This window comes from Diabrotica virgifera, chromosome 1 (genome assembly GCF_917563875.1).
Source record: "Diabrotica virgifera virgifera chromosome 1, PGI_DIABVI_V3a".
Taxonomy (NCBI): Eukaryota; Metazoa; Arthropoda; class Insecta; order Coleoptera; family Chrysomelidae; genus Diabrotica; species Diabrotica virgifera.
The window spans coordinates 30,096,464-30,122,512 of NC_065443.1; the positions used below are offsets into that span (position 1 = coordinate 30,096,464).

The 26,049-nt window shown below is 33.4% G+C and overlaps 1 protein-coding gene across 1 annotated transcript in view; it reads right to left on the reverse strand.

The window, feature by feature from the left end:
• The window catches only part of LOC126887807 (probable RNA-binding protein 19), a 77,059-nt gene extending 63,694 nt beyond the window's left edge, over positions 1–13,365 (reverse strand). Inside the window, exons 1-2 of the mRNA XM_050655639.1 lie at positions 13,220–13,365; positions 12,964–13,168 (exon numbers count right to left, since the gene is read on the reverse strand). Coding sequence (XP_050511596.1) covers positions 12,964–13,168; positions 13,220–13,255 — 241 coding nt within the window. The 5' untranslated portion in view covers positions 13,256–13,365. The remainder of the gene's footprint in view (positions 1–12,963; positions 13,169–13,219) is intronic.
• Between the last annotated feature and the right edge of the window lie 12,684 nt (positions 13,366–26,049).

Sequence of the window (26,049 nt, forward strand, 5' to 3'; positions counted from 1 at the left end):
CACAATATTGATATGATATGCAATTATTATATAAAGGTAAATTTAATTAATTGTATTTTGCTTGCAGTACTGCATTTTAATAACGGATTTTATTTACTACATACAATTGTTTACGTTTGCTAAACATAACCTGCATCTTATTTTTTTCTTCTTATTATTTTTTTGGACTATGGTCTTGACAATTATCCAGCAACCAGGACTAATATAATTGGCCAATATAATTAAAAGTGCGAATAAAAGTACAGAGCGTAGAAATAGAGGTCGCTTTGCCGAACTTGCACGGTCCCAATAGTCCTCTCAATACAGCTCATTATTGGCACTTAAGGTGAACAAAATATCCAGCCGCAATTTACAGGACCTCTGGTGCACTTGTCCTTAGGATTTTTGCGATTATATCTTTTTATAGAAAAACATTGATGAAATAATGTTTCTATAATATTTTTAAATTCTTCCCATTGGCTATCTATTTGTGAAGAATGGCATGCAAAGAGATTTGACCAATCCACCTAACGTAACAAGAATTTGAAATGTTGTTTGTTTTTTGCATTAAACTGTCGTTTTTTAATACTTACCGAAGGCACTCCACTAGTCTCAAATCTAACTATCAGAGCCAAATGATCTAATGTGTAAGGGTTGAAAACTTTTGATGTACATGCTTCAAGATTTGTATAAATATTGTCAATGCATGACTTTTTGACACCATATATGCGTGTGAATTCTGTTATTGAAGGAATTAGGTATATTAAAAGAGCTTAAATTTTTTTTAAAATGCCTGGCCATTTGCCATTACTCTCGTTTGAGGATGAGTATCAATTCTTTGTGAACTGATCCCTGGATCATCATCTACTGACTCAAGAATATTTTCTATTTCTTGCAAACTTTGTTGGGGGTGCGTTCTGAGACTAGAAAGCGTTATTTTATCGCATAGTTTGCTAAAAGCTCTAATAAATAAATGTTAATCTTGAGTTCTCCAATTTGGAAACAGTTGACAATATTCTTCAACAGCAGCTCTAGCGCTTCCATTATAAAATATTCCATCATAGAGAAACACCATATTTGCATAATAACGATTTGAATAAATAGCAATAAACAACTTCTGTCATAGAAGCTGTCACAGTTCTGTGTCACAGTTCTCTTTAATGTTTCTAAACATTACAGTCGTACTGTTGACAATACACTAGCATATGACAGTCAAGAAATTATTAAAAAATCCACAGATACCCAGTACCACAATATGATAAGTAGCAGTACTTAAATAACTTTTTTTATGGACAACATAGCTGCGTTATTGTAAAACTACTGTGATATTTTTATTTCATTTAGTTAGGATATTAACATGAAAATGAACAACAATTTTGTGATGAAGTGTGTTACAAGAACATATCTGTACCGTTGAGGTAAACAGTCTTATATCCATATGTACACATTTGCAAGAAAGTGCAAAACATACAGGCTAGTCAATAAACTATAAAAAAATTTTACTTCCATTACATTGAATTCAACATTATTGGTATATTATACTAAGTAAATGGAAATCTATTACTGGATATTAGTATTGTTAAGAAATTATTCACCTGGTGTATGATATTGAGAGTTACGACTTTTTACCTCTATGTCTGTAATCAGGTAATATGCAAAATAAAAATCGTAAGTGATTACAAACTCGTACACCTTAGGGTAAAACGAGTAACTGATTATATACAGTATGTCCCTGTAAGTTGTATCCATATGCAAAACTATTTTATTATTAATTTTACGAAAAAAAGCTATTCTTTATAAAAAGCTCTGCATGGTCCAAAACCTAAGATTTAACCATCAAATATCAAATTTTTTGAATATTATACGAGGTATGTCAAAAAGTTTGAATTTCACTCAAGAGTAAAGTAGCTTTATTTTTCACAATATTGAAAATTGCTATTATGAAAAGTTATTTGGAATTAAAAACTGTATTCTAGTATGCAATTACATCCTTCTAATTGAAAAAATGTTTTTTTGAAAAATTATGGATAACTAACATTATTTTCAGTTATTTTAATTCAGATAACTCTTTTATTATTAATTTTACGAAAAAAAAGTGATTCTTAATAAAAAGTTCGGCATGGTCTAAAATCTAAAATACAACCATATTTTGTCAAATTTTATCAATTTTATACGAGGTATGTCAAAAAATATGAATTTCGCTCAAGAGTAAAATACGTTTATTTTTCACAATATCGAAATTTTTAATTGAAATTGTTAAAAACTATGTTTCAGTATGTAATTACATCCTTCTAATTGAAATATTCTGAACTATAAAGGTACTTTACTTTTGATCTAAATTTATCTTTTTTGACATACCTCGTATAAAATTGATAAAATTTGATATAAGATGGTTGTATTTTAAGTTTTAGACCATCCAGAACTTTTTATTAAGAATCACTTTTTTTCGTAAAATTAATAAATTTTAAAATTAAAATTTTTAAGGAAAACCTTTAATTTATCTTTAAAACTTTTAACTGCCCTACAGTCTTTTAATTCATTAGGCAGTTCATTAAATTCTCTGAAACCTCTAAATATTAATGAATTCATTGAGCTGCTATTGGGACCGTGCAAGTTCGGCAAAGCGACCTCTATTTCTACGCTCTGTACTTTTATTCGCACTTTTAATTATATTGGCCAATTATATTAGTCCTGGTTGCTGGATAATTGTCAAGACCATAGTCCAAAAAAATAATAAGAAGAAAAAAATAAGATGCAGGTTATGTTTAGCAAACGTAAACAATTGTATGTAGTAAATAAAATCCGTTATTAAAATGCAGTACTGCAAGCAAAATACAATTAATTAAATTTACCTTTATATAATAATTGCATATCATATCAATATTGTGGAGCAATATATAATTTTTCTGAGTCAATGACAGAAGGTATGAAATATACGTCAATTTGACAATTTCAATTGACAATATGAATTATTTAAGATAGTTGCAATATTTCTCCGCGACTCGTGCACGGTCGCTTCTCGTTTCCCTTTCCAAGTACTTGCACACCGCGAATAATTCATTTTAGAAAAGTATATGTTATTTTTATTTCGAGTATCGTGTATGTGTGTATTAGGAAAATTAGTAAATTGCTGAAAATAATCGGGAGCTATATTGTTTTTAATTTTATAAACCAAAATCAATGCAAAATATTGAAACCTTTGATATACCGAAAACCAGTTCAATGTATTCAGCATTAACTTTATTGGTGTCAATCGACCCATTCTTAATATTATACGCATACCACGATTTTGTAATTTTTGAAGTTGCCCCATTTTATTTAGGTTGAACAAATATAAGACTGATGCACAATAATCAAAATGAGGTTGTATTATTGTATTATATACAGTAAGTCTAGTTTCTAAAGATAAATTTTTTGCTATTCTTGTAAAAAAGTATAATTTCTTGCTGATTTTTTGTGTATATAAACAAAATGATCTTCCAATGAAAGAGTGTTATCAAGTTGAAATTCTAAGTATTTAATAGTTGTTGTTATTTCAATCTTTTCACCATTTATGGATAAATTAATGTTATTTATATTGATTTTGTTATACGTATATCTGCTGGTTATGGTTACAATTAGAGCTTTTGTCTTTGATACATTTAATTTTAACTTGTTTAATGTTAAATAATTATAAACAGCCTCCAGAATTGAATTCATTTTTGCCACTGCATTTTCCAAGCATACATCACTACAAGCTATTAACGTATCGTCAGCAAAAAGATTGACAAACTCACAATCAACAAACAGATTTATATCATTCAAGTAGAGAATAAAAAGTAATGGCCCTAGGACACTGCCCTGAGGTACACCTAGATCAATGTTAAGTTCATCTGACATACAATTATTGAATTTAACCTTCTGCTTGCGATTTGATAGATAATTATTCAGCCAGTCAAAAACTCCACCCCTAATGCCATACTGCCACAATTTTGCCAGTAAAATATTTCGGTCTATGGTCTCAAAGGCCCTCTTAAGGTCTAAGAATACAGATACTACATATTTGTTTTGATCCAATTCAGTTTTAAATTTACTAATTGTCAATTGAAGTGCCGAATCACAAGAGTGTTGCTTTCTGAAACCAGATTGATTACTTATCAAAATAGCATTTGTTTTAACATGTTCAATAATTTGATCATATACAACAAGTTCAATCAATTTTTCAATTGATGGTAGTGTATTGATGGGTCTGAATTCTTCAGCTTTCACTGTATTATTGATTTTTTGAATTGGTACAATTGTACTAACTTTAAGTTGATTCGGAATTTTACCAGTAGAGAGACAAGTATTGATTAAATTTAATATAATATGCCCAATTGTTTCAAAAATGTCTTTGAGAATTTTAGCGTTTAATATATCATGAACTGAGCATCTACTGTCTAATTTATTAACATACATACGTAATTCGTTTAAAGATACTAATTTAAATTTATTTATTGGTAGGTATAAGTTACTTACTATTTTTATTACACCAGGTTTCCCTCAAATCCAAAGCTCCAACAATATTGTTGATACTTGCAACAAAGTAACTGTTGAACTGGTTAGCGATTTCTTTGCTATCTTGACATGTTGAATACATACCTGTTTCAAATTGAACATATTGAGGTGAACCTTTGGATTTAATGTTCACTAAATTTTTTAATGTTCTCCACATTTCTTTGGGGTTGTGTCTAAATCTATCTATTTTATTAAAATAATAAAGATTTTTTTTTTAGTTTTTAATAACAACTTCATTACGATATCTTTTAAAATTACTCCACAACTCCTGCTTAAACGGTTCAAGTGCTGTTTTAAAAGTTCTATAAGCATTGTCACGTAATTTTATAAGAGAGTAAACTTCGTTATCAAACCAAGGTAGCTTTAAGTTAAACCGGCAGATTTGAATAGGTGCTGTTTTATTGATTTCAATCTCACAATTTAAAAATAACTCATTAAAAATCGAGTCAACATCAACAGAATTCAAATTCCAGTTATAATACCTACATTAAATTAGTTTGAATTGTCAAAATATTACTCTGACTTAAATTTCTAAATTTCTTAACATTATAATGCTCTGTACTTTTAGTATTTCTTAGATTAACAGAAATAATGGAGTGGTCAGTTAATTTTGGAGTTTCATGAACATTTACTATGATATTATTAGTATTTGACAGGACATAATCTACCAGTGTTTTAGATACATTTGTCACTCTAGTAGGTTCTGTAACCAATTGGCAAATACCGTAGCTCAACATTTGATCATTTATTTTTTTTGACATAAAAAGTTCCTGACAATTGATCTAAATTGAAATCGCCCACCAAAATGAAAGAGTGGTTCGTTGAAACAATAAAATCAAAAATATTATCCAGTTCTTCCATAAACCTAGCATCTGACGATGAAGGCGAATGATATATGCAACCTATGTACCAAGTTGATGTTAAAAAATTAACTTTTAAAATTACACACCAATAATTTTTGTCAAGGACATACTTTCTTACAACAGAACATCTATAGTCACTTTTAACATATACTAACACTCCACCAGTATACCTACTTGATGAATCACAACGAACACACATATAGTTTTCAATTCTTATTTCATTATCTTCTATGTCCTTGGTGGTCCTGGTCTCGCTTAATAAAATAACCTTCGGATTAAAACATAACAGACTTTCCCTAATTAGATCTAAATTTTGCAAAACACTTTGAGCATTTATATATATAACATCTGTATTAAGTTGTATATCAGGTGCAATTTTTAGTTTTTTTGATTATTTATATTATTTTTGTTGACAATCGTGGGTCTATTATTAATGTATTTAATAGTTTTACTATGGTCACCCGAATCGATCAGATTCTGTAGTTCATTTTGTACTTTTTTATAATACTCACGTTGCTGGTTGGTTTGATCTGCAAAGATCTTGATACCTGCTTCCTTAATCAGTTGTTTATTTTTCAGCACAGACATAACCTTTTCTTTAGATTGTAGTATAACTTTAATTGGTCTAGTTTTCATTGGTGTAAACTTACCAAGTCTAAAAACTTTAATGCTCTTTCTGTCTATATCAAAATTTTCCAATATCTTGTTTACCGTATCAAGTCTTCATCATTTCTGTCCTGTTGCATCTTCATTTTGGACTCATTTACATTAAAAACTACAATATTAGAAGCTCTCCTCTCTCTATCCATAATTTCACTGATTAAATCTTCCTTAACACTCAATGACATTTCCCCACTTCTCTTGTAACCTTTAACACATTTTTTTACTTCTTGCAACTCGTTTTGTAAATCACCAATTTTTTGTAGTAATGTAGGAATTAATTTAACTCCGGCTTCACATTCTTCACAGTAATATTTCAATAATCTGGTTCCCTTAAGATCAATAACTTTTAATTCACTAGCAGTAAGATTCGAACAATCCCTGTGTGTAGCCCTCTGGCAGCTGTCACATGTTATATAATATACCAGACCATATTATGGTCTGCTATTTATAATTTTACAAACAACACACTCCATAATAATCGTCAAATTAAAAATTAAAGAATTAGGAAAGTAGTAGGCACGCCCTGGCACGCCACTGGTAATTATTCCAAAACAGACGGAGCTTATCCTTAATTGATTTATAATGGTAATTGCTTTTGAGCAAAAAAAACGAAAAAGAGAACTGCAAAACTGCACTAATTTTCACAGATTTCTTAGATCAGAACACTTCAACTTCAAAAACACAACTTTAGGCAGAAACTGCAGACCTTTCTCACCATGTAGGTATGACTTTCAACAATTAAATTGAAGGTTTTACCACTAAATTTTGATAAAAACAATCGGAAGAAAATATATACGTTAATGTTGTTTATATGTTTTTTTGTACATGATGGATGGGGAAAAAGGATTTATTTCGCGACCGTCATCTCTTCGGCGAAATAAATTGTGTACGTATCTATATTATGTGTATGAATACATAAATTGTATAGAAATATTTAAATTTAAAATAAATGTAACACCTATTTTTGGATGGGGAAAAAGGATTTATTTCGCGGCCGTCATCTAATCGGCGAAATAAATTTTGTACGTATATTTATTGAACTGAAAACTTCTTTTTGAATGGGAAAAAGTATTAAATTGGCGACCGTCATTGCGACCGTCATCGCTTCGAAGACATAAATTTTTAAAGTGAAAACTTCTTTAGGGACGTTGTACACTTTTTAGATGGGAAGAAGTATTAAATAGGCGACTGTCATCGCTTCTACGAAATAAATATTTGAAGTGAAAACTTTTTGAGGGACGTTGTGCACTTTTTGGATGAGGGAAAATATTAAATTAGCGGCTGTCATCGCTTCGACGAAATAAATTTTTGAAGTGAAAATTTCTTTAAGGAAGTTGTGCACTTTTTGGATGGGGAAAAATTATTAAATTAGCGACTGTCATCGCTTCGACGAAATAAATTTTTTTTTTTTTTTTTTATTATTAACTCCATTGAGTACAACAATCTGCCCATTGGGCATTAAGCATTTGTTATGGTAAAAAAATATAGACATGTAGAGAGTTACTCCAGTGAGTAACCTCTTTACAATTCTAAAACTAAAATTTTATCAGTCTGAATACACTTTTGATTACGTTCAGTTGGTTAAGTCGGACGGCAGTTGCCGTTTTAGTCTACGCACTTCAAAGACGTCCCGCACATTTAATTGTCTGGCAAACGCATTAGGATGCACTAACACTCGTTCAAAGTATTTAACACTAAAACGTTGTATGGCTTCTTTCACGGATTCTAGGGGGATGTCGTGTTGAATCACCTCGTTGGATACATAGTATGGCGCATTGACTATGGAACGCAGCACCTTGTTTTGAAATCTCTGTAAGATGTTTGTATTGGAGACGCTAGCAGTGCCCCATAGCTGAATCCCATAAGTCCATATGGGCTTGAGGATGGACTTGTAGAGTAAAATTTTGTTATCCAGAGATAGTTTGGAATTGCGTCCAATGAGCCAATACATATTTCTCAATTTAAGTCCAAGCTGTTTTCGTTTTGTAAAAATATGTTTTTTCCAAGTAAGGCGGCGGTCCAAGTGCATGCCAAGATATTTGGCGTCCTCGGATTGAGGAATTAGACAATTATCAATATATACAGGGGGGCATGTTTCTCTGCGTAGCGTGAATGTTACATGTAATGATTTAGTTCCATTAGATTTGATGCGCCATACTTTCATCCATTGCTGAATTCTATTTAGGTTTGATTGAAGATTCCTTGATGCTGTTGTTGGATCTGTGTGGGATGCCAGGATAGCAGTGTCGTCTGCATACGTTGCAACTGTAGTTGTACTAGATGTTGGAATGTCCGCTGTGTATAAAAGATACAGAATTGGGCCGAGAACGCTGCCTTGTGGGATGCCTGAGTGAATGGGATATATCTTGGTGTGCTCGGTACCGTGCTTCACAAGGAAGTGTCTATTTTCTATGTAGGATTTTAAGAGCTGGAAGTGAGGATAGGGTAGGAGCTTCTTTAATTTTATTTGTAGCCCTATGTGCCATACCTTGTCAAAAGCCTGAGATATGTCAAGGAAAGCAGCAGAACAGTATCTTTTGGAGTTAAAATCCTCGTTTATTTGGTTGACTAGCCTATGCACTTGTTCTATGGTTCCGTGTTTGTCTCGGAAACCGAATTGGTGTTCTGGAATTATTTTATTTTCGTCTATTATCGTTTTCAACCTTTTTACGTACATTTTTTCAAAGACTTTGCTAATCATAGGCAAAAGGCTTATAGGCCGGTATGAAGATGCATTTTCCGGTCTTTTTCCTGGTTTAAGGATCATTAGGATTTGTGCCACTTTCCATGAACTAGGGAAGTACTTTAGACGCAGAATTGCATTAAATATAAAGGTGATTAGTTTTATGCACTTATCCGAGACTTCTTTTAGAATCTTGCCAGAGATTAGGTCAAATCCAGGGGCTTTTTTGATGTTGATTTCATCTATTATTGTTTGTTTTACTTGGTTGACTGTAAATTTCGTGTGGGGCAGATCCATTTGAAACGGTGCTGTTAGGAATCTGGTTAGTTCTGTTTCTTCCTCTGTAGATACTGTAGAAGGGTATGGCGTAAATACTTTTTGAAGGTGCTTGCCAAAAAGATCAGCTTTTTCTTTGTCGTTCCTAGCCCAGGTGTTTGCCTCATCTTTGATTGGTGGGTTATGCTGTTGGGGCCGTTTGAGCTTTTTCGTGGCTTTCCAGAGTGAATAATCTGTAGCTTCAGTTGGTGTTAAATTTTCTAAATATTCTTGTATTCCATGGTTTTCTTCTTCATGGATTAATTCCTTTAATTCCTTTGTTGCTTTGTTAAGTTTTTTCTTATTTTCTGCCGTTCTTGACTGTTGCCAATTTTTACGTAATTGTCGTTTTTCTAAAATTTTTTGTTTAATTGTGGGAGACACATTATTTCTGTTTTGAGATGGTTCGTAGCTGGGAGTCGCGTACCATGCAGCAATTTGTATGCTTTCTGTTAGTTTATCTACAGCTGATTCAAGTTCGAGTTCATTTTTCAAGGACAGATTTAGTGAGATCAGGCTGTCTAGTTTTTCTCTAAATTGGGACCAGTTAGTGTTGGTGTTATGCAAAGTTGGTTGATGTTCTTTGTTTAAGATTTTTTCGGAGATTGTTATTATAAAGGGTGAGTGGTCTGATGATAAATCAAAGCATGATTCAGCTTTACATTTTTTGGTATCGATGCCTTTTGTGATGCAGAAGTCAACGACATCAGGTATTTTGTTTAAATCAGACGGCCAATAAGTTGGTTCGCCAGTAGAAATTTGTTGCAGGTTATTTTCTACCATTGCTTTAGCTAATTCTCTGCCTCTTGGAGTTGTTAGTCTAGAACCCCACATCGGATGTTTTGAATTATAATCTCCACCTGCAATGAATTTGTTCCCTAGAGTGTTAAAATATTTTAGGAAATGTTCTTTTTTAACGACATGTTTAGGTGGGCAGTATAAGGCAGATATTGTTATTGGGCCGTGTGCTTCCTCAATTGTTAAGCTGGTTGCTTGCAGGTAGTCTTTGTTATATTTTTCCATTTCGGAGTGTTTAATAGAATCACGTATAATCATGGCGCTTCCACCGTGAGCTCTACCGTCTGGGTGATTTGTATAATACAACTTGTAGTTGGGAATCCGCATGTAGTGTTTTTCTGTAAAGTGTGTCTCAGAAATTAATAATATATCAATATTTTGATTAAGTATGAATGTTTTGAGTTCTTTAGCCCGTTGATAAAGGCCATTTGCGTTCCAGACTACTATTTTATATTTAAGTTGTGAAGCCATTAAGCAATCTTATTGATGACAGTAGTAAGTAAATTGAGCATTGTGCCCATTTGCTCCATGAGTTTTTGCATCATTTCTTCCAGCTTGGCTAAGTTGTTATTAGGTTGGTTAGGTCCTGGTATTGTTTGGTTGTTATAGCTACACTGTGGTTGATTTTTGTTGACTATTTGAGCATAGGTTAAATCAGGTTGTATTTGTTGAGTATTATTTGTTTGGATATGCGGTTGCATGATTCTTTTCTCTCTTAGTGTAGGATATAGCTTCTGCTGTAGTTGAATGTGAACTTGGCATCCTCTATAGTTAGCCGGGTGGTCACCGTTACAATTGACACATTTTACTTTGTCATCACGTGATTTCCGAGGACAATCTTTTGTTTCGTGATTGCCTGTACATTTTACGCATCTGTGTACTTTGCGGCAGTATGTTTTGGTGTGTCCGTAGTCTTGGCATCTTGTACACTGGGGGATTGTTCTTTTCGTACGAGGAGGTTCGCATTTGATGATATTGTTTCCTAATTTTTCTATTTTATAAACCTCTTTGTTGTTTTCCTTCGATACGATATCAATGAAAAACATTGGCAAGGGGGTTTTTGATACATAATGTTTTATATTGTGAATGTTCACTGCTTCGTGGCCTTGTGCTGCTAGATTTGTCTTTATGTCATTAGTATCTGTACCATGATGCAGTCCTTTTATGACAAACCTGAATGTTTTCTCGCTTTTTGGCCTAAAAGTATGGTATTGAGTATTCCTTTTATCAAGTTCAGTGATCAATTTTTTAAAATGTTCGGCCTCAACGACTTGAACTTTTACTGTTTCATAACTAATGGTTTTAATAGTGTATTTATCTCCTGTGGTTTGTTTCAGTAGATCATGAATGTGTTGGACAACACCTACATTATATATGGTTATCGGTGGGGGCTTGGGTACATGTTTTGTATTGTTTTCTTGATCTTTTGCTTCGTCTTGGCTTTCTTCGTTTTCTTCTGTAAGCATACTATACGAGTTTTTTGTTTCTAGTGGCTTTTGCAGCCAATAATCACTTAATTTTGTTTGTTTCCTGGATATTTCCACTTCGGGACTTCTTATTCTTTTTTTATTTGTTACTTTCTCCCATTTATCTTCAGATTCAGAGTTAGGAGCTGCTTGTTCATTCATGTGTTGGACTACCTGTGGATTTTGTGGATTTTGATATACTAAGTGTTGGGGGAGAGGTAAAGGATTTGGTTGTGAAAGATATTGTGGGAAAATTGGTTGCATTTGAGTAGATGAGCCTGGCATTTGCTGATATATGGCCTGTTGATTTTGATCATGGTAACCCGTTTGGGGCTGTGACATTGACGTAGGAAAAAAATATTGTTGATAAGACATATTATTGTTATTCACCTGATATCCGGATTGATGAGTTGGCACACCATTTCATTTGATATCCCTTTTTAACTCCACTCCACTGGTATGAAATTGTTGGATATTTTCTTCAGTTATTATCACTAATTGCCTTATGATAACTAGCTCGATTCCAAAACACTTATTTACTTTTAAAATGTAAAAATGTAATTAAAAATAAAAACTGAATTTATTTATTTAAACAAGTTTACGGAGACGTTCAAATAAATTTTTGAAGTGAAAACTTGTTTAGGGAAGTTGTGCACTTTTTGGATGGGGAAAATTTATTAAATTAGCGACTGTCATCGCTTCGGCGAAATAAATTTTTAAAGTGAAAACTTCTTGAGCGACGTTGTGCACTTTTTGGATGGGGAAAAGTTATTAAATTAGCGACCGTCATCTCTTTGACGAAATAAATTTTTTAAGTGAAAACTTATTTTGGGAACTTTGTGCACTTTTGGATGGGGCAAAAGTATTGAATTAGGGACCGTCATCGCTTCGATGAAATAAATTTTAAAAGTGAAAACTTCTTTAAGGACGTTGTACACTTTTTGGATGGGAAGAAGGATTAAATTAGCGACCGTCATCGCTTCCACGAAATAAATATTTAAAGTGAAAACTTCTTGAGGGACGTTGTGCACTTTTTGGATGGGAAAAAATAATAAATTAGTGACCGTCATCGCTTCGACGAAATAAATTTTTGAAGTGAACTTTTCTTTAGGGACGTTGTGCACTTTTTGGATGGGGGAGAGTATCGAATTAGGAACCGTCATCACGACCGTCATCGCTTCGACGAAGTAAATATTTGAAGTGAAAACTTCTTAAGGGACGTTGTGCACTTTTTGGATGGGTAAAAAATATTAAATTAGCAACCGTCATTACTTTGACGAAATAAATTTTTGAATTGAAAATTTCTTTAGGGACGTTGTACACTTCTTGGATGGGGAAAAAGTATTGAATTTGCGACCATCATCACTTTTCTGAAATAAATTTTGTAGGTATATAAATTATGTGTATGTATACATAAATAGCATAGGGCATACGCATCGCGTATATGATATAGGTATAGCACTTCTTTTTGGATGGGGAGAAAGCATTGAGCTCGTAATTTATATACTATAAGAAGTTTTCACTTCTATCGGCACTCCCACGAGTGCATTCATTTTTTTTTTAATGTATATTATAGTCTTCCAGTTTGGTGCGGTCCTCCCCACTCTCCCTGTATATTGATTACTGGAGCCAAGATTAAGAAATTATGTATTAGACTTACCTAAGGCAACACAATTTTCGACTGTGATTTTACTTGTTTTTATAAATGTATTATTAAGTGATTTAATTGCTTCTTCCGCCTCTAATTCATTCTGGTACCCCACAAAACAAAACTTTCGGAATTTACCTTCTGGTGTGTATTTTAACTGAATGTCAGTGACAGTTCCTTTTTGGCTAAATATTTGTTGTATAGTTTGTTCTGAGACCTAAAATTATGTTTGTTTTAACTATTTACCTACTCATTATAATTAACTTACGTTTTTAGGGAGATTTTTTACTATTAAACGAGACATTGGAAATATTTTTAACAGATATATTTGTTAGGTTATGTTGTATTTATGTTCACTCACACGTCAACCACGTGCAAAAGGATGTGTCATTTGTCAATGTCTTCTCTACTTCTCTTTAGCTTCATTTTGCGAGTTTTGCGGATTACGCTGAATAGTACCGAGGGGGTCAGATGTAAAAGGGTTTAAGTGCAGTTTTGATAGTTTTGAGATAATCAGCTTCAAAGTTGTTTAAGTTTTATAAATTCTAGGAGTCGTTAAACTAAAATATGTCCGTTTACTGCTATTTGTTTCCTACAGAATAATAAAAATAGTTTTGTGGTAAAACGGTTCAAGCGCACGTAAACCCGTTTACTACTAATGCAAACTGCAATTGTTTTTATTAAATTAAATGTAATGGCGATAGATGGCGACTGTAGGGTGAAATTTACTTGAATCCTTTAACCACCAAGTTATAATACCATTTAAGTAGGTACCTATTGGGACCGTGCAAGTTCGGAAAAGCGACACCTGGTTCTTCGCTCTGCACTTTTATTCGCACTTTTAATTATATTGGCCAATCATAAGGTACTGGTTGCTGGATAATTGTCAAGGCCATAGTCCAAAAAAATAATAAGAAGAAAAAATAAGATTCAGGTTATGTTATCAAAACGTAAACAATTGTATGTAGTAAATAAAATTAGTTGTTAAAATGCAGTAATGCAAGCAAAATACAATTAATTGCATTTACCTTTATATAATAATTGCATATCATATCAATATTTTGGAGCAATATATAATTTTTCTTCTTCATTGACAGTAGATATGAAATATACGTCAATTTGACAATTTCAATTGACAATGAATTATTTAAGAAAGTTACAATATTTCTCCGCTATTCTCGCACGATCGTTTCTCGTATCGCCTCCAAGTACTTGCACACTGCGAATATGCGAATCTAGTACTTCGAGCATATTTTTAGAAAAGTGCACTTAAACCATTTTACTTCTAACACCCTGTATTTGTTTGATGCTGTCTTTCGGTCTTTTTTAGGACCGTATGAGAATCATAGACGAACATTAATTATTAATATTACGTTAATTGAGTTAATTGAGCTAAAAGATCAGTTAGCACACTCTCGAATTTTGACGGTTTCAATTTTACCATCCAATCCTGAAACAAAATTTGAATGCGTGAAGATAACGACCAATCACAGCAAACGTAGGATGCCGTTAACTGTCATTCATAAGTTAATATTTAAGAAGTACCATGATACTATAAATAAACAGATAGTATTTTCCCGTAACGCAAATACGTCCGAGCTCGCGCATTGTTGATGTAACTGGAGACCGGAAGTTGAATTTGAATTCTTGTTAAAATTAAATGGGATTTGTATGCATTATGTGATGAAATTATTCAATTAGCAAAATAAAATTAAACTTCAATGTATTCGAAAAAAATTAAGTGTCGAGATTCCAGTCAAAATAACTGTCAAAGATAAAATATAAAATACAACCGCGAACAATTCAAAGTAATCGGACATTACGAATGATTACGAACCATTACGAACTTGTCGGTCTCCAGTTACGTCACGACTTCCGGATGTGCAATATATTATCTTGTTATTTATAGTATCATGAGAAGTACCATAGCCACCTTTACTTTACAAGCCATGAAGAGAAAAAGGCAACGTCGCAATTGATGACGTCGGTAGTCTGACTTTCGGACTACTGCTTTCGAAACTACGATTTTAAAGTACAAATTCTGGTAAAATCTATAGTATGTTTTGAGTCGAACAAGAAAATATTATTAATTTGAAGTTTGTACAAAATAGTATTAAAAGCAATTCCTTGTAAGTAACGTTTATTATACAAAAAAAAACCAATAACAAGAATATAAACGGGATTCATTTTTTTCGAATCCTACGAAAACTAATGAGTATTTTTCAAAAATTTAAACGCAGAGTGAAAGATTACGTTAGGAACGGGGGCCCAAAGTCCCTGAAAACTTTTATGTTTATTTTAATAAGTTACAGGGGTGAAAAACTAAGAAAATTTAGTGTGATTTTTAGTTTCAAATATGTCATTAAAAAAAACTTTTTCTTCACTCTAATAATCGGCCCTCGGTAATAACGTAATCTTTTATTCTGCGTTTAAATTTTTCAAAAATACTTATTAGTTTTCTCAAAATTCGAAAAAAATGATTACATTTAAAATACAGGCGTCAAAATTTTGCATTATTTTGTTCCTTTCCCCTTAAAGTTTGTTGCACTTATTTAAAAACACACTGAATTGATAACGAACAAATCTAGTTGTTAAACATAAGCGAATTAATCAAAAAAAGAGAATATTAAGAAAACCGGAGTCTATAGTTGGGTTTTAATTTCAGTATTTTATAAATGCCCGCGCGGTACACCATAAAAATTTAACTGGTTAGCAACAATATTATTACAGCGGTATTGTTAAAGAATTAGGCTATAACATATTAAAAAAATCACTTAAATCTGCCAACAGGTTTAGGAAATATGTCATTAAAAATGACAAAATTTTTAAGTGGACGGATTTCTATATGCACGCAAGTTTATATAAAAATATATTATATTGAACTAAAATCATCTTAATAACATACCTTTTAATGTTCTTTATAATTTGGAGCACGAAATATTGTAAAATATTTCAGTTTCTCTGTAAATACAGTGAAAATTATTTAAAAACAAATGAGAACTGTCAGAATTAATCGGTCTACCAATAGATGTTGCCAAGTTTCAACTTCATGGCTTGTTAACGCCCGGTTTCATAATCAACTAAGTGAACATTAACTAAAGTTCACTTTAACGTTGACATTTACCCATATGAATTGCATTGACAAGGGTACCAACTTAAAACTTAAAGTCCACTTTAACTGATTATGAAACCGGGCGTAAGTAAAGGTGGCTATGGAAGTACCTATTATACTATAATAATAGTCTCCCGTTTTATACTGCAAGCGGCTTTGGGAGTATAGCAGGGTAGTCTGCTATATCTAGGGCCTACGGTATACAAGGAAGGTAACAGGGCCAGTGCTACGCTTCAACCGCCTATTATTACCTCTGGTTTTACCCAAGGTACTCATTTTATTCAGGCTGAGTCGACCTGGGGCCTATAGACATTTTAAAAACGTCTAGTTGTTCTTGCCGGCGGTAGGATTTGAACTCCGGACCACCGGCATGCGAGGCAAGCACACTACCACCTGCGCTACGCCGGCCCTATTATACTATAATTATATTAAATTATTATACTTTTTTGGCGAATAAATTTTTTCTAATATTAGTTGTCAACATAAACGTCAAAACCGTAAGCAAAATCATAAAAATAATAAATTCTGTACTTACTGCTATTAATTATCGATTACAATCCAATTACTTTTTTACGTTGTAAATATTACACGATAGGAATTAAATAATAAGTTTGAAACAACTATTATTTGCTTTTCTACTGTCCTCTTGTCCTCTTTAAAATTCCGGCCGAAATAGGAACACTAATCAACCGTTAGATGGCGATAGCAGCCATACCAGCGAAACTCACAGAGTATAGGCAACACTTTTTTCTTTCCAGAAAATTTCCGGTAAAAGTTATACTAGTAATCCTGTAGGTAGGTGGCGATACCAGCGAAGCTCGGCGCGGATAGATCTGTAGTCACGCGATATTCTGATTTGTTCAGAAAAGTCCTAGTATCGTTGAATCAGTAAAATGCACTTGTATCATATACATTGTGTTCAAGAATAGTTTAACATGCTAATATTTCCATTCAGATATATTTCTCGGTATACTACCCCATATATAGGGTGATCGACATTCAGGTTACCCATACCACCCCATACTAATGAGATGACCTAAAGAATTTGAGTGAATAAAGTTTATTATCAGGGGATGAGTATATATTGACGATGGTAAAGGATATATATACAATATATATATGAGTAGAGTTGAGCTTAAGAAATTTATTTATTAATTAAGTTACTCCTCACATTAACTTTTAAAGACCTTCGCAATCTATGTTCACGCAGTAGTCTGGGACTGCTAACAATCCAATATCTTTAATTTAATCTTTATCTCAATCAATATCATTTAATGGTCTTGATGTTACAGCTTTCAATGTTAGAATAAGTAAATATTAATCTTATCATCATCAATGGTGCTACAGCCCTATGAAAGAGCCTCGACCTTCCCAAGTCTATTACGCCAGTCAGTCCTATCCATTGCCAACCGTTGCCAGTTTGCTGCGCCTATTTTTCTCCCATCCTCATCTACACCATCTTTCCATCTAAGTTTTGGCCTACCCCTATTTCTACTTCCCACAGGTTGTGACATAAGGATTCTTCTAGGAGGGTTGTTATGCTGTGATCTTGCTAGATGTCCTGCATATCTTAGTCGTCCTATTCTTATAAGAGATACTACGTCTTTTCCACCAAATATATGTTTATATCTGTGGTATACCTCGTAGTTGTACCCCCTCCTCCAAATACCATTTTCACAGATGCCACCGAATATGCCTCTCAGGATCCTTCGTTCAAATATAAGCAGAAGGTTTTCATCTGCCTTGGAGATGGTCCAGGTCTCCGATCCATATGTCAACACTGGTTGTATAAGGGTTTTGTATATGGTTATTTTTGTTTTTTGGCTTAAGTTTCTGCTTCTCATATGTCTACTCAGTCCAAAATAGCATTTGTTCGCTAGGATTATCCTTCGCTTGATTTCTTCTGTTATGACGTTTTCCTTGGTGATCAAGGAGCCTAAGTATCAATCTTATACATATAAAAAATAGTTAATTTGATAGATTTCAAATATGTAAACACGCATGGAAAATGAACATAGTTTGTTGGAATGATTCTAATATAGTCCGGAAATAAAAAGATGGAAAAACAGAAAATTATAAGAATCTGCTCTTATTATGTTAATTAAAACCAATCGTCGCAAATTCCTTCTTCTTGTTAATGTTCCATCTTCTATCGAAGGTTGGATATCAACATGGTAATCCTTATTTTTCTTACAGCAGCTCTAAATAGTTGGTTAGAGCTCAGACTAAACCATTTCCCTTAGATTTCGTAACCAGGATGTCGTCTTCTTTCTACATCTCTGTTACCTATTACTTTGCCCTCTCTATAATCAAACGCAGCAGCTTATAACGAGAACCTCATACTATATAATATATATGACCGAAATATTCAAGCTTCCGCCTCTTATAATTTTCTGTATAATTTCTTCTCTCTTATTAATTAACCCTATCAAGGACTTCACTATTGCTAATTTTGTCTACCTATGATATTTGTAACATTCTTCGATAACACTAACGCTCAAAAGCTTCCAATTTCTTAATCTCTAATTCAGAGGCGTGCGGTCCATGGAAGCGGGGGAAGCGCCGCTTCCCTATTTATTCGTCGATATAAGAAAATATATTATTAATTAAAATTTAATAATAAAATTTTTTCCCTAATCCAAATAATCTACATATTACCTAGCCAATAGGCATTGAAAAATATTAAAATTTAATCGCGTACGAACGAACTCAATATGCACACAATTCAACTATTGGCTCCGTGCGTCTCCCCTCTACTTACAGTCACGTGACACGCTGTCAGATTTTGTCAGGACGTTTTAACATTGAGTCTTATGGGATTATTTTGTTAAACTTGAATATTTTATTTTGTAGTGATAATAACCGAATACAATTGTTAGAATTCATTAGTTATTAATTTATACTGTACCTAATTTATAGTGCAACAAAAATATTTTCTTTTTCGTTAATAAAGATTTATTGACATAAACTGCGATAGTGAGGTTATGTATACAAAATCAAACTGATAATCAATATTGGAAATAGAAGAATTTATATCAGATTAAGTGCGTTTTTATTGTCTGTTTATATTAATACATAATATCACTAGCGGGACACGGCATTTTTTTTAAATGTCTTAGGCTCGGTCTTTTCACCTCCGAATAAAAGTTATTCGGAGGTTTATTTGACAGATTTACATGTAATCTGCCGGATAAACTTCCCAATAAATAGTTATTCGGAGGTGAAAAGACCGGGCCTTATTTAAACATACACAAAGCGTCCTGATAAAATTTCAAAAAACCGCCACCATGAGCAGGTCGGTCGATTTTGCTTTGACACTTTGTTAACTCTCAGAGCGAATTTGGTCCACTCCTGGCAGAAGCGCATCTCAAAATCGCCGCTTGTCATGCAGTTGTCCCTTTTAAAATTGGTCAGGGTTCGATGACCGCAGCCACTAGTCGCGCGAATTTTGGTATGCCATGGAAGCGCTCGTCGTATCGCCTTCCCGAAAGTGAGATGCTCCGACTGTTACTGCTGCTAAGGGGTGCTTAGGTATTACATACATTCGCTAAAGAATATTTCGATTTAAATTTTTTGCAGAGATATTTCCTTTTACTGATCTTTTATTTGACATTTTACAGAAATCAAATGGTATTTCATTTTGTATAAGACAAATTGATGACTTTATTAATACGATATTTAAAAAAACGAGAGCAGTTTAAAAATATTTGGGATAAAACTGAACATATGGGGTTTGAACATGAAAGAAAAATAATGAAGATTGATAATTTCGGAGACAGAGAAAACAGAGGAAACAAAGAGACCTTTATTGATAATATTCTACAACAAATGAATTCTAGCTTTCAAAATTTTAACGATTTAAAATTTGTAGAATTATATATAATCTTAATATTTCTAATTATAATTCATCAAAATTTCCCACAGAGGAATTTATGTCATTACGATTAAATAATGAAAATTTTTTGCTATCCCAGCTTTGCATTCTCAGTTAAGTATCATTTATGAAACAACTGATATGAATGATAAAGAAATACCCAGAAATCTGGGATTTCTTTATAACTACTGGTTTAAACAAGTCGCTGTGTGAAGTGGTCAAGTTGTGTGAATTAGTACTACTAACTATCCCAGCCACAAGTGCATCAGTTGAACGAAGTTTTGCAGTATTAAGATGCATTAAAAGTTTCAAATTAAGAGTTTAAAAGAAATTCAACAAGCGAAGACAGACTTTGAAAGTTAGCCCTATTATCCATTAAAAAAGACTGCATTCAACAATATCAGAAGTTGATAGGAGAATAGACCTCGAGTATAAATAAGTGTCATTTTAGTGAAAGTTGTGTGTTGTGGAAAATGCCTCGGAGTATATATTTTTTTTTTAATATGATTCTTCTTTAGAAAACCAAGCCCGGCGCGAGGACTCAAGGCCCGAGCTAGCAATACAGATCAATGATAGGTCACTAGTCACTAGAAATAGCGGGAATAGAGTGCCTCACGCATTCACGCGTCACGGATTTAGTGTGTGAGTCCTTGTACGCAGGACGTCTCACATAATTAAGTACTTTGCTGATAGAGAGTCCCTGCGCATCAGAGTGTTATCAGGTGGAAAGTTGCTCGACCCTCGACCCTTAAGAAAATATTTTTATACCCTTATTGAATCGCTTCCCCTTTCGAAAAAGTCACCGCACGCCACTGCTCTAATTGCTTCAATATCCAGGCCTCAGATCCGTTTTGCAAAGTTATAAAAACGTAGCAGCGCAACGACCTTATCCTTAGATCCATTCTTAGGTCTTTACTACATATAATAGATTCTAGATACTACAATAATTCATTAGCAGAATGCAATAGGATCTAGTTATATACTAAAAGAGGAAATGAATAGAAATAAATTACCACTTTGAGTCCGGTCCTGATAGCAAGCAAATCTTACAGCTTTATATCACTCCTGACAAATTTATAAATTCAAGTAGTTAAAAGTTGAAATATAATTTAATTTTTACATTGTTTGCAAGATAAAGTCTAAATGTGACAGTGTGTTAAAAAACCAACGATTCTGTGAGTACAAAATTGCATTATTTATATCTAACCATAAAATCAGAAGTTAAAAGGCAATATTTTATCGATTTCAATCCAAATTATCGATTATCGACAACAACTTTTTGCTGATTCAAGTAATTAGGCTGCCGTCTAATTTTGTTAAGAGGCCAGGTCCGGCTTCAGATCCGCTGTTCCAATGCATGTAAATTTTCAACGGGACGATGGCTGAACCGGAATTAGCTACTACTTCACGAAATACACCGACTACGTCACATATCTCTTACTCTCATGCATTAAACAGTTTTAAACATCCTTCAAAAGACCAAGGTATCATACTTTCAACCATACAAGGAATACAAGTTTTCGAATATGTAAAAGCTGTTGGATCAATAGTACAGCCCAAAAACGTTATTTGGGCATCCAGAATCGCAAACAACCGCATCTGCATCTACCTCTCGTCTAAATATATAGTTGACCAATTTCTTAGCTCCCACAAACATGTAATTATTGACGGCAACCAAATTGAAGTACGAAGATTAATAACTCCTGCCCAGAGATTAATCATATCAAGTGTATGTCCTACTATACCTAATAGCATAATTGAAGACCATCTAAAAACTATGGGTATAAAATCCGTCTCCAACATGACGTTTCTACGAGTAGGCATGCAAGACCCGGAATATAGCCACGTGCTTAGCTTTAGAAGGCAAATCTTCATAAGTCCTTTAGAAAATGCATCGATTCCTGACTCATTCCTAATTTCATTCGACAATACATCATATAGAATATACATTTCCATAGACGGTTTAAACTGCTCCAGATGCAAGACGGTCGGACATCAAGATTCTGACTGTCCTTCTTTATCATCATTAAGTAGTCCAATTAATCAAACGGAAACTGACCATCAAGTGAACGTACTCAACTCTGCCAATAAAGAATATAGCCAGCCAGAAGAACAACCACGGAAAGAACACGAAGAAGGTACCCAGACATTAAAGGAACCGAAACTTAACATTACAAAAAATCACGAATTAACATCAGCCACAAACGACCAAACCACTTCCATACAAACAAACAAAGAACTACAGATTTCGTCACAACCACAAATATCCCAAGATTCAGTAATTGAAAGCGATAGAAAAATCTCTGAAGCTATTCATGTTACTAAAAGACAAATTTCCACTTCTCCCGAAATCCTTGAAAATGACCTACCTCCTCCCACTACTGAAAAACAAAAAAATAAAAAGCCTAAAACTCAAGATTCTATTCCAGATATTCTCAATGAAATTAAAGAAAAAATTGAAAATAGAATCCCTTCCTTCACACTTTCTTTTCATGAAATATGTGATTTTCTGTCAAATTCCCTTCACTCAAAACATCCTGAACTTATTGCTAAAAATTATTCAAATGAAAGCGATGAAATCAAAGAACTTCTAAACTTTATATATTCTCAAACACAAAATAAAAGTTTAAAAAACAATATTACCAGATTGAAGAAGAAACTACTTCTAAGCAGTCTTTCTTCTACTGACGAAACTGACTACGAATCAAGTTCTCAAGTAAATAGTTAAAATGGCCAATAATACATTCATATTACAGTGGAACCTCAATGGTTATTTTACCCATATAGAATCCATCAAGCTTCTTATAAACGATTATCTTCCTTTAGTCATATGCATAGAAGAAACCCATTTCAAACATCAAAATGTAACATTAAAAAATTATGTTCCTTTTCTAAGAAACCGAGTTACAGATCATTCAAGCGGCGGAACAGCAATTTTCGTAAGGGATGACATAGAGTCAACCGAAATACAACTGCAAACAAACCTGGAAATAGTTGCAGTGTCAGTCACCCACAAAATGAAAATCAATATTTGCAACGTATACTTACCTCATCCTACTGATTTAGATATAACTGAACTAAGCAATGTTTTAAACCAAATTCCACACCCAAAAATAATATTAGGCGATTTTAACTGTCACAACAGTACCTGGGGAAGTAACAAAACCGACAAATGTGGTAATCTCTTAAACAATCTCATCGACAATTTAAATTTAGTGTTACTGAACACTGGCAAATCTACTAGGTTCAATTCATACAATGGTACATTTTCAGCTATAGATCTCTCTTTATGCAGTCCGTCGCTAGCTACTTTATTATACTGGGACACATTGGGGTATTTATATGATAGTGATCATTTCCCTATCACAATAAACATAGATACTAATGATATATTGACTTTTCCAATTCACCAAACATGGAAAATAAAGTCAGCTGACTGGGATTTGTATCGAACACTTATAGAAGGACAAACAAACAACTTTAATTTAACCAATACCGCAAACGAAAATCTGGAACTATTTAATAATATTATTATTTCTGCAGCAACAATCGCAGTGGGAAAAACAAAATCAAGTAAAAGGCAGCCAGTTCCTTGGTGGAATAACGAAATTGCGCAAGCACTTACTTTGTCTAAACACGCTTTCAACGTTTATAAGAAACATAAAACTATCGATAACCTTATAATTTTTAAAAATCTCAGAGCAAAAAGCAGACAATTGATCAAGAAAGGAAAACGAGACAGTTGGAAAAAGTATGTGGCTTCAATAAATCCTTCCACTCCCATAGGCGACATATGGAACAAAGTACGCAGAATAAAAGGAACAAAATACTTCCGAGGCATAGATACGCTATCATACAATAACCAAATGCATTCAAACAAGGTAGCTATTCCAGAAATACTAGCAGATATATATGAACTTAATTCTAGTGATTCCAACTATAGCATATCTTTTTTAGAATATAAAAATCTAATGGAATCGTCAAATATACAAATCACCGAGAGCGACAATCCAATAAACAAACCCATAAGTCTTCAAGAATTAGAATTTTGTTTAAGCGCAAAAAATTCGACGCCAGGACCTGATGATATCCACCCTCTTTTCTTACGAAATCTTCCTCTAAATGCAAAACTAATATTAGTTGATATTTTTAATAATATTTTCATTCAGCACGACTTTCCTGATCTATGGTCGCAAGCAACTATAATTCCAATCCTTAAATATAATAAACCAAAAGACGATCCAAATTCCTATCGTCCAATCTCACTTACTTGCTGTACCTGCAAACTTTTAGAAAAAATCCTTAATTATCGTCTTAAATGGTATCTCGAAAACAATAACCTAATAAGTATCAGACAAAGTGGATTTCGTACGGGTAGATCCACAACAGACAATCTAATAACCCTTGAATCAGCTGTACATGAATCTTTTCTGCACAATCAAAAACTTATTGCCGTATTTTTTGACATAAGAAAAGCTTTTGACACAACATGGAGACATCTTATACTAAAAACACTTCAAGAATGGAATGTCCAAGGGCATATGTTGTCGTTTATTAAAAATTTTCTAGAAACACGAACTTTTCGAGTTAGAGCCAATGGATTCACATCTTCCAGACGAGTACTGCAAAATGGCACTCCACAAGGATCTACTCTAAGTCCTACACTCTTTCTGATTGCAATAAATAGTATTATACATCAAATAAAGCTGCCTGTATTTACTAGCCTATATGCAGACGACTTAGTCATTTATCTAAAAACAAATAATGTAACTCTGGGATCACATATATTGCAAACGGCCTTACATACAATTGAAAACTGGTCGCAAAACACGGGTTTTATATTTTCTGGCGAAAAGACACGTTATTTAATTTTTAGCAAAAGGAAAGACTATCCTAATATTCAATTAACACTTAACGGAGTTATGCTGAAGCAGTCAGAAGAAATAAATTTCTTAGGACTTTCTTTTGAACGTGACTTAAAATGGAAAAACCACGTAACGAATCTGCAACGTTCTTGCCAATCCAGAATTAACCTACTAAAAATGCTGTCAAATACCTCTTGGGGGGCTGATACAACAACTTTACTTAATCTATATAGATCATTAATAAGAAGTAAATTAGATTACGGCTGTTTATGCTACGATACTGCTAACAAAACTTCTTTAAAAAAACTTGACTACATTCAAAATACGTGCTTGAGATTGGTTTTAGGTGCCACACGAACTAGTCCAGTAAGTAGTTTACAAGTTCTGGCTAATGAACTCCCTTTAAGCCAACGAAGGCAACTTCTATCACTGAATTACGTTGCCAGAATTTCAGCAAACAAAAGCAACGTAACCTACTCAACAATATTCTACAGAACAAATATATCTTCTGATCATTACGAAAACATTGCAAGAAATATGCTACCATTTCCTGAGCGAACAAAACGTATTGGTTTTAATTTAGAACAGTTCAGTCTCACTATACCCATTCATGTAAATTTTCCTCCCTGGATGATCAATCCTCCAAAAATAGATATGTCTCTAAAAGATCTCCCTAAACATTCCACACATCCTTTCCTTATCCAGCAAGCTTTTAAAAATTTAATTTCCAAATACCCAACAACTCATCGAATCTTCACTGATGCTTCCAAATGTGATGAAGGACATGCTGCAGCTTATATCTGCGGAAACATCAAGTCTACCGTACGAATCCCAACAAATTGTTGTATATATACCGGAGAACTTACAGCAATTCACCAGGCAATGAAAAAATGTGGTTCTATCCATGAAAGCAAATTTGTGATTATCACCGATTCAATGAGCGCATTACTTGGGATAAAACAGCTATATACAACTCACGCTATTCTTCTCAAAATCAAAGAAGAATTATCTTATCTACGGAATCAACAGAAAGATATTCTCTTCATCTGGGTACCTTCCCATATGGGAATAATTGGCAACGAGGAAGTGGACTCTCTAGCAAGCAATGCAACTACCGACCAAAGTATTTCTATCACAGATCAAATACCTTGGACTGATCACAAAGTAAATATCAAAGGTCATGTCCACAGAACGTGGCAAACTACTTGGGATCAGACTAACAACAAACTAAAAGAATGCCTAAGTCA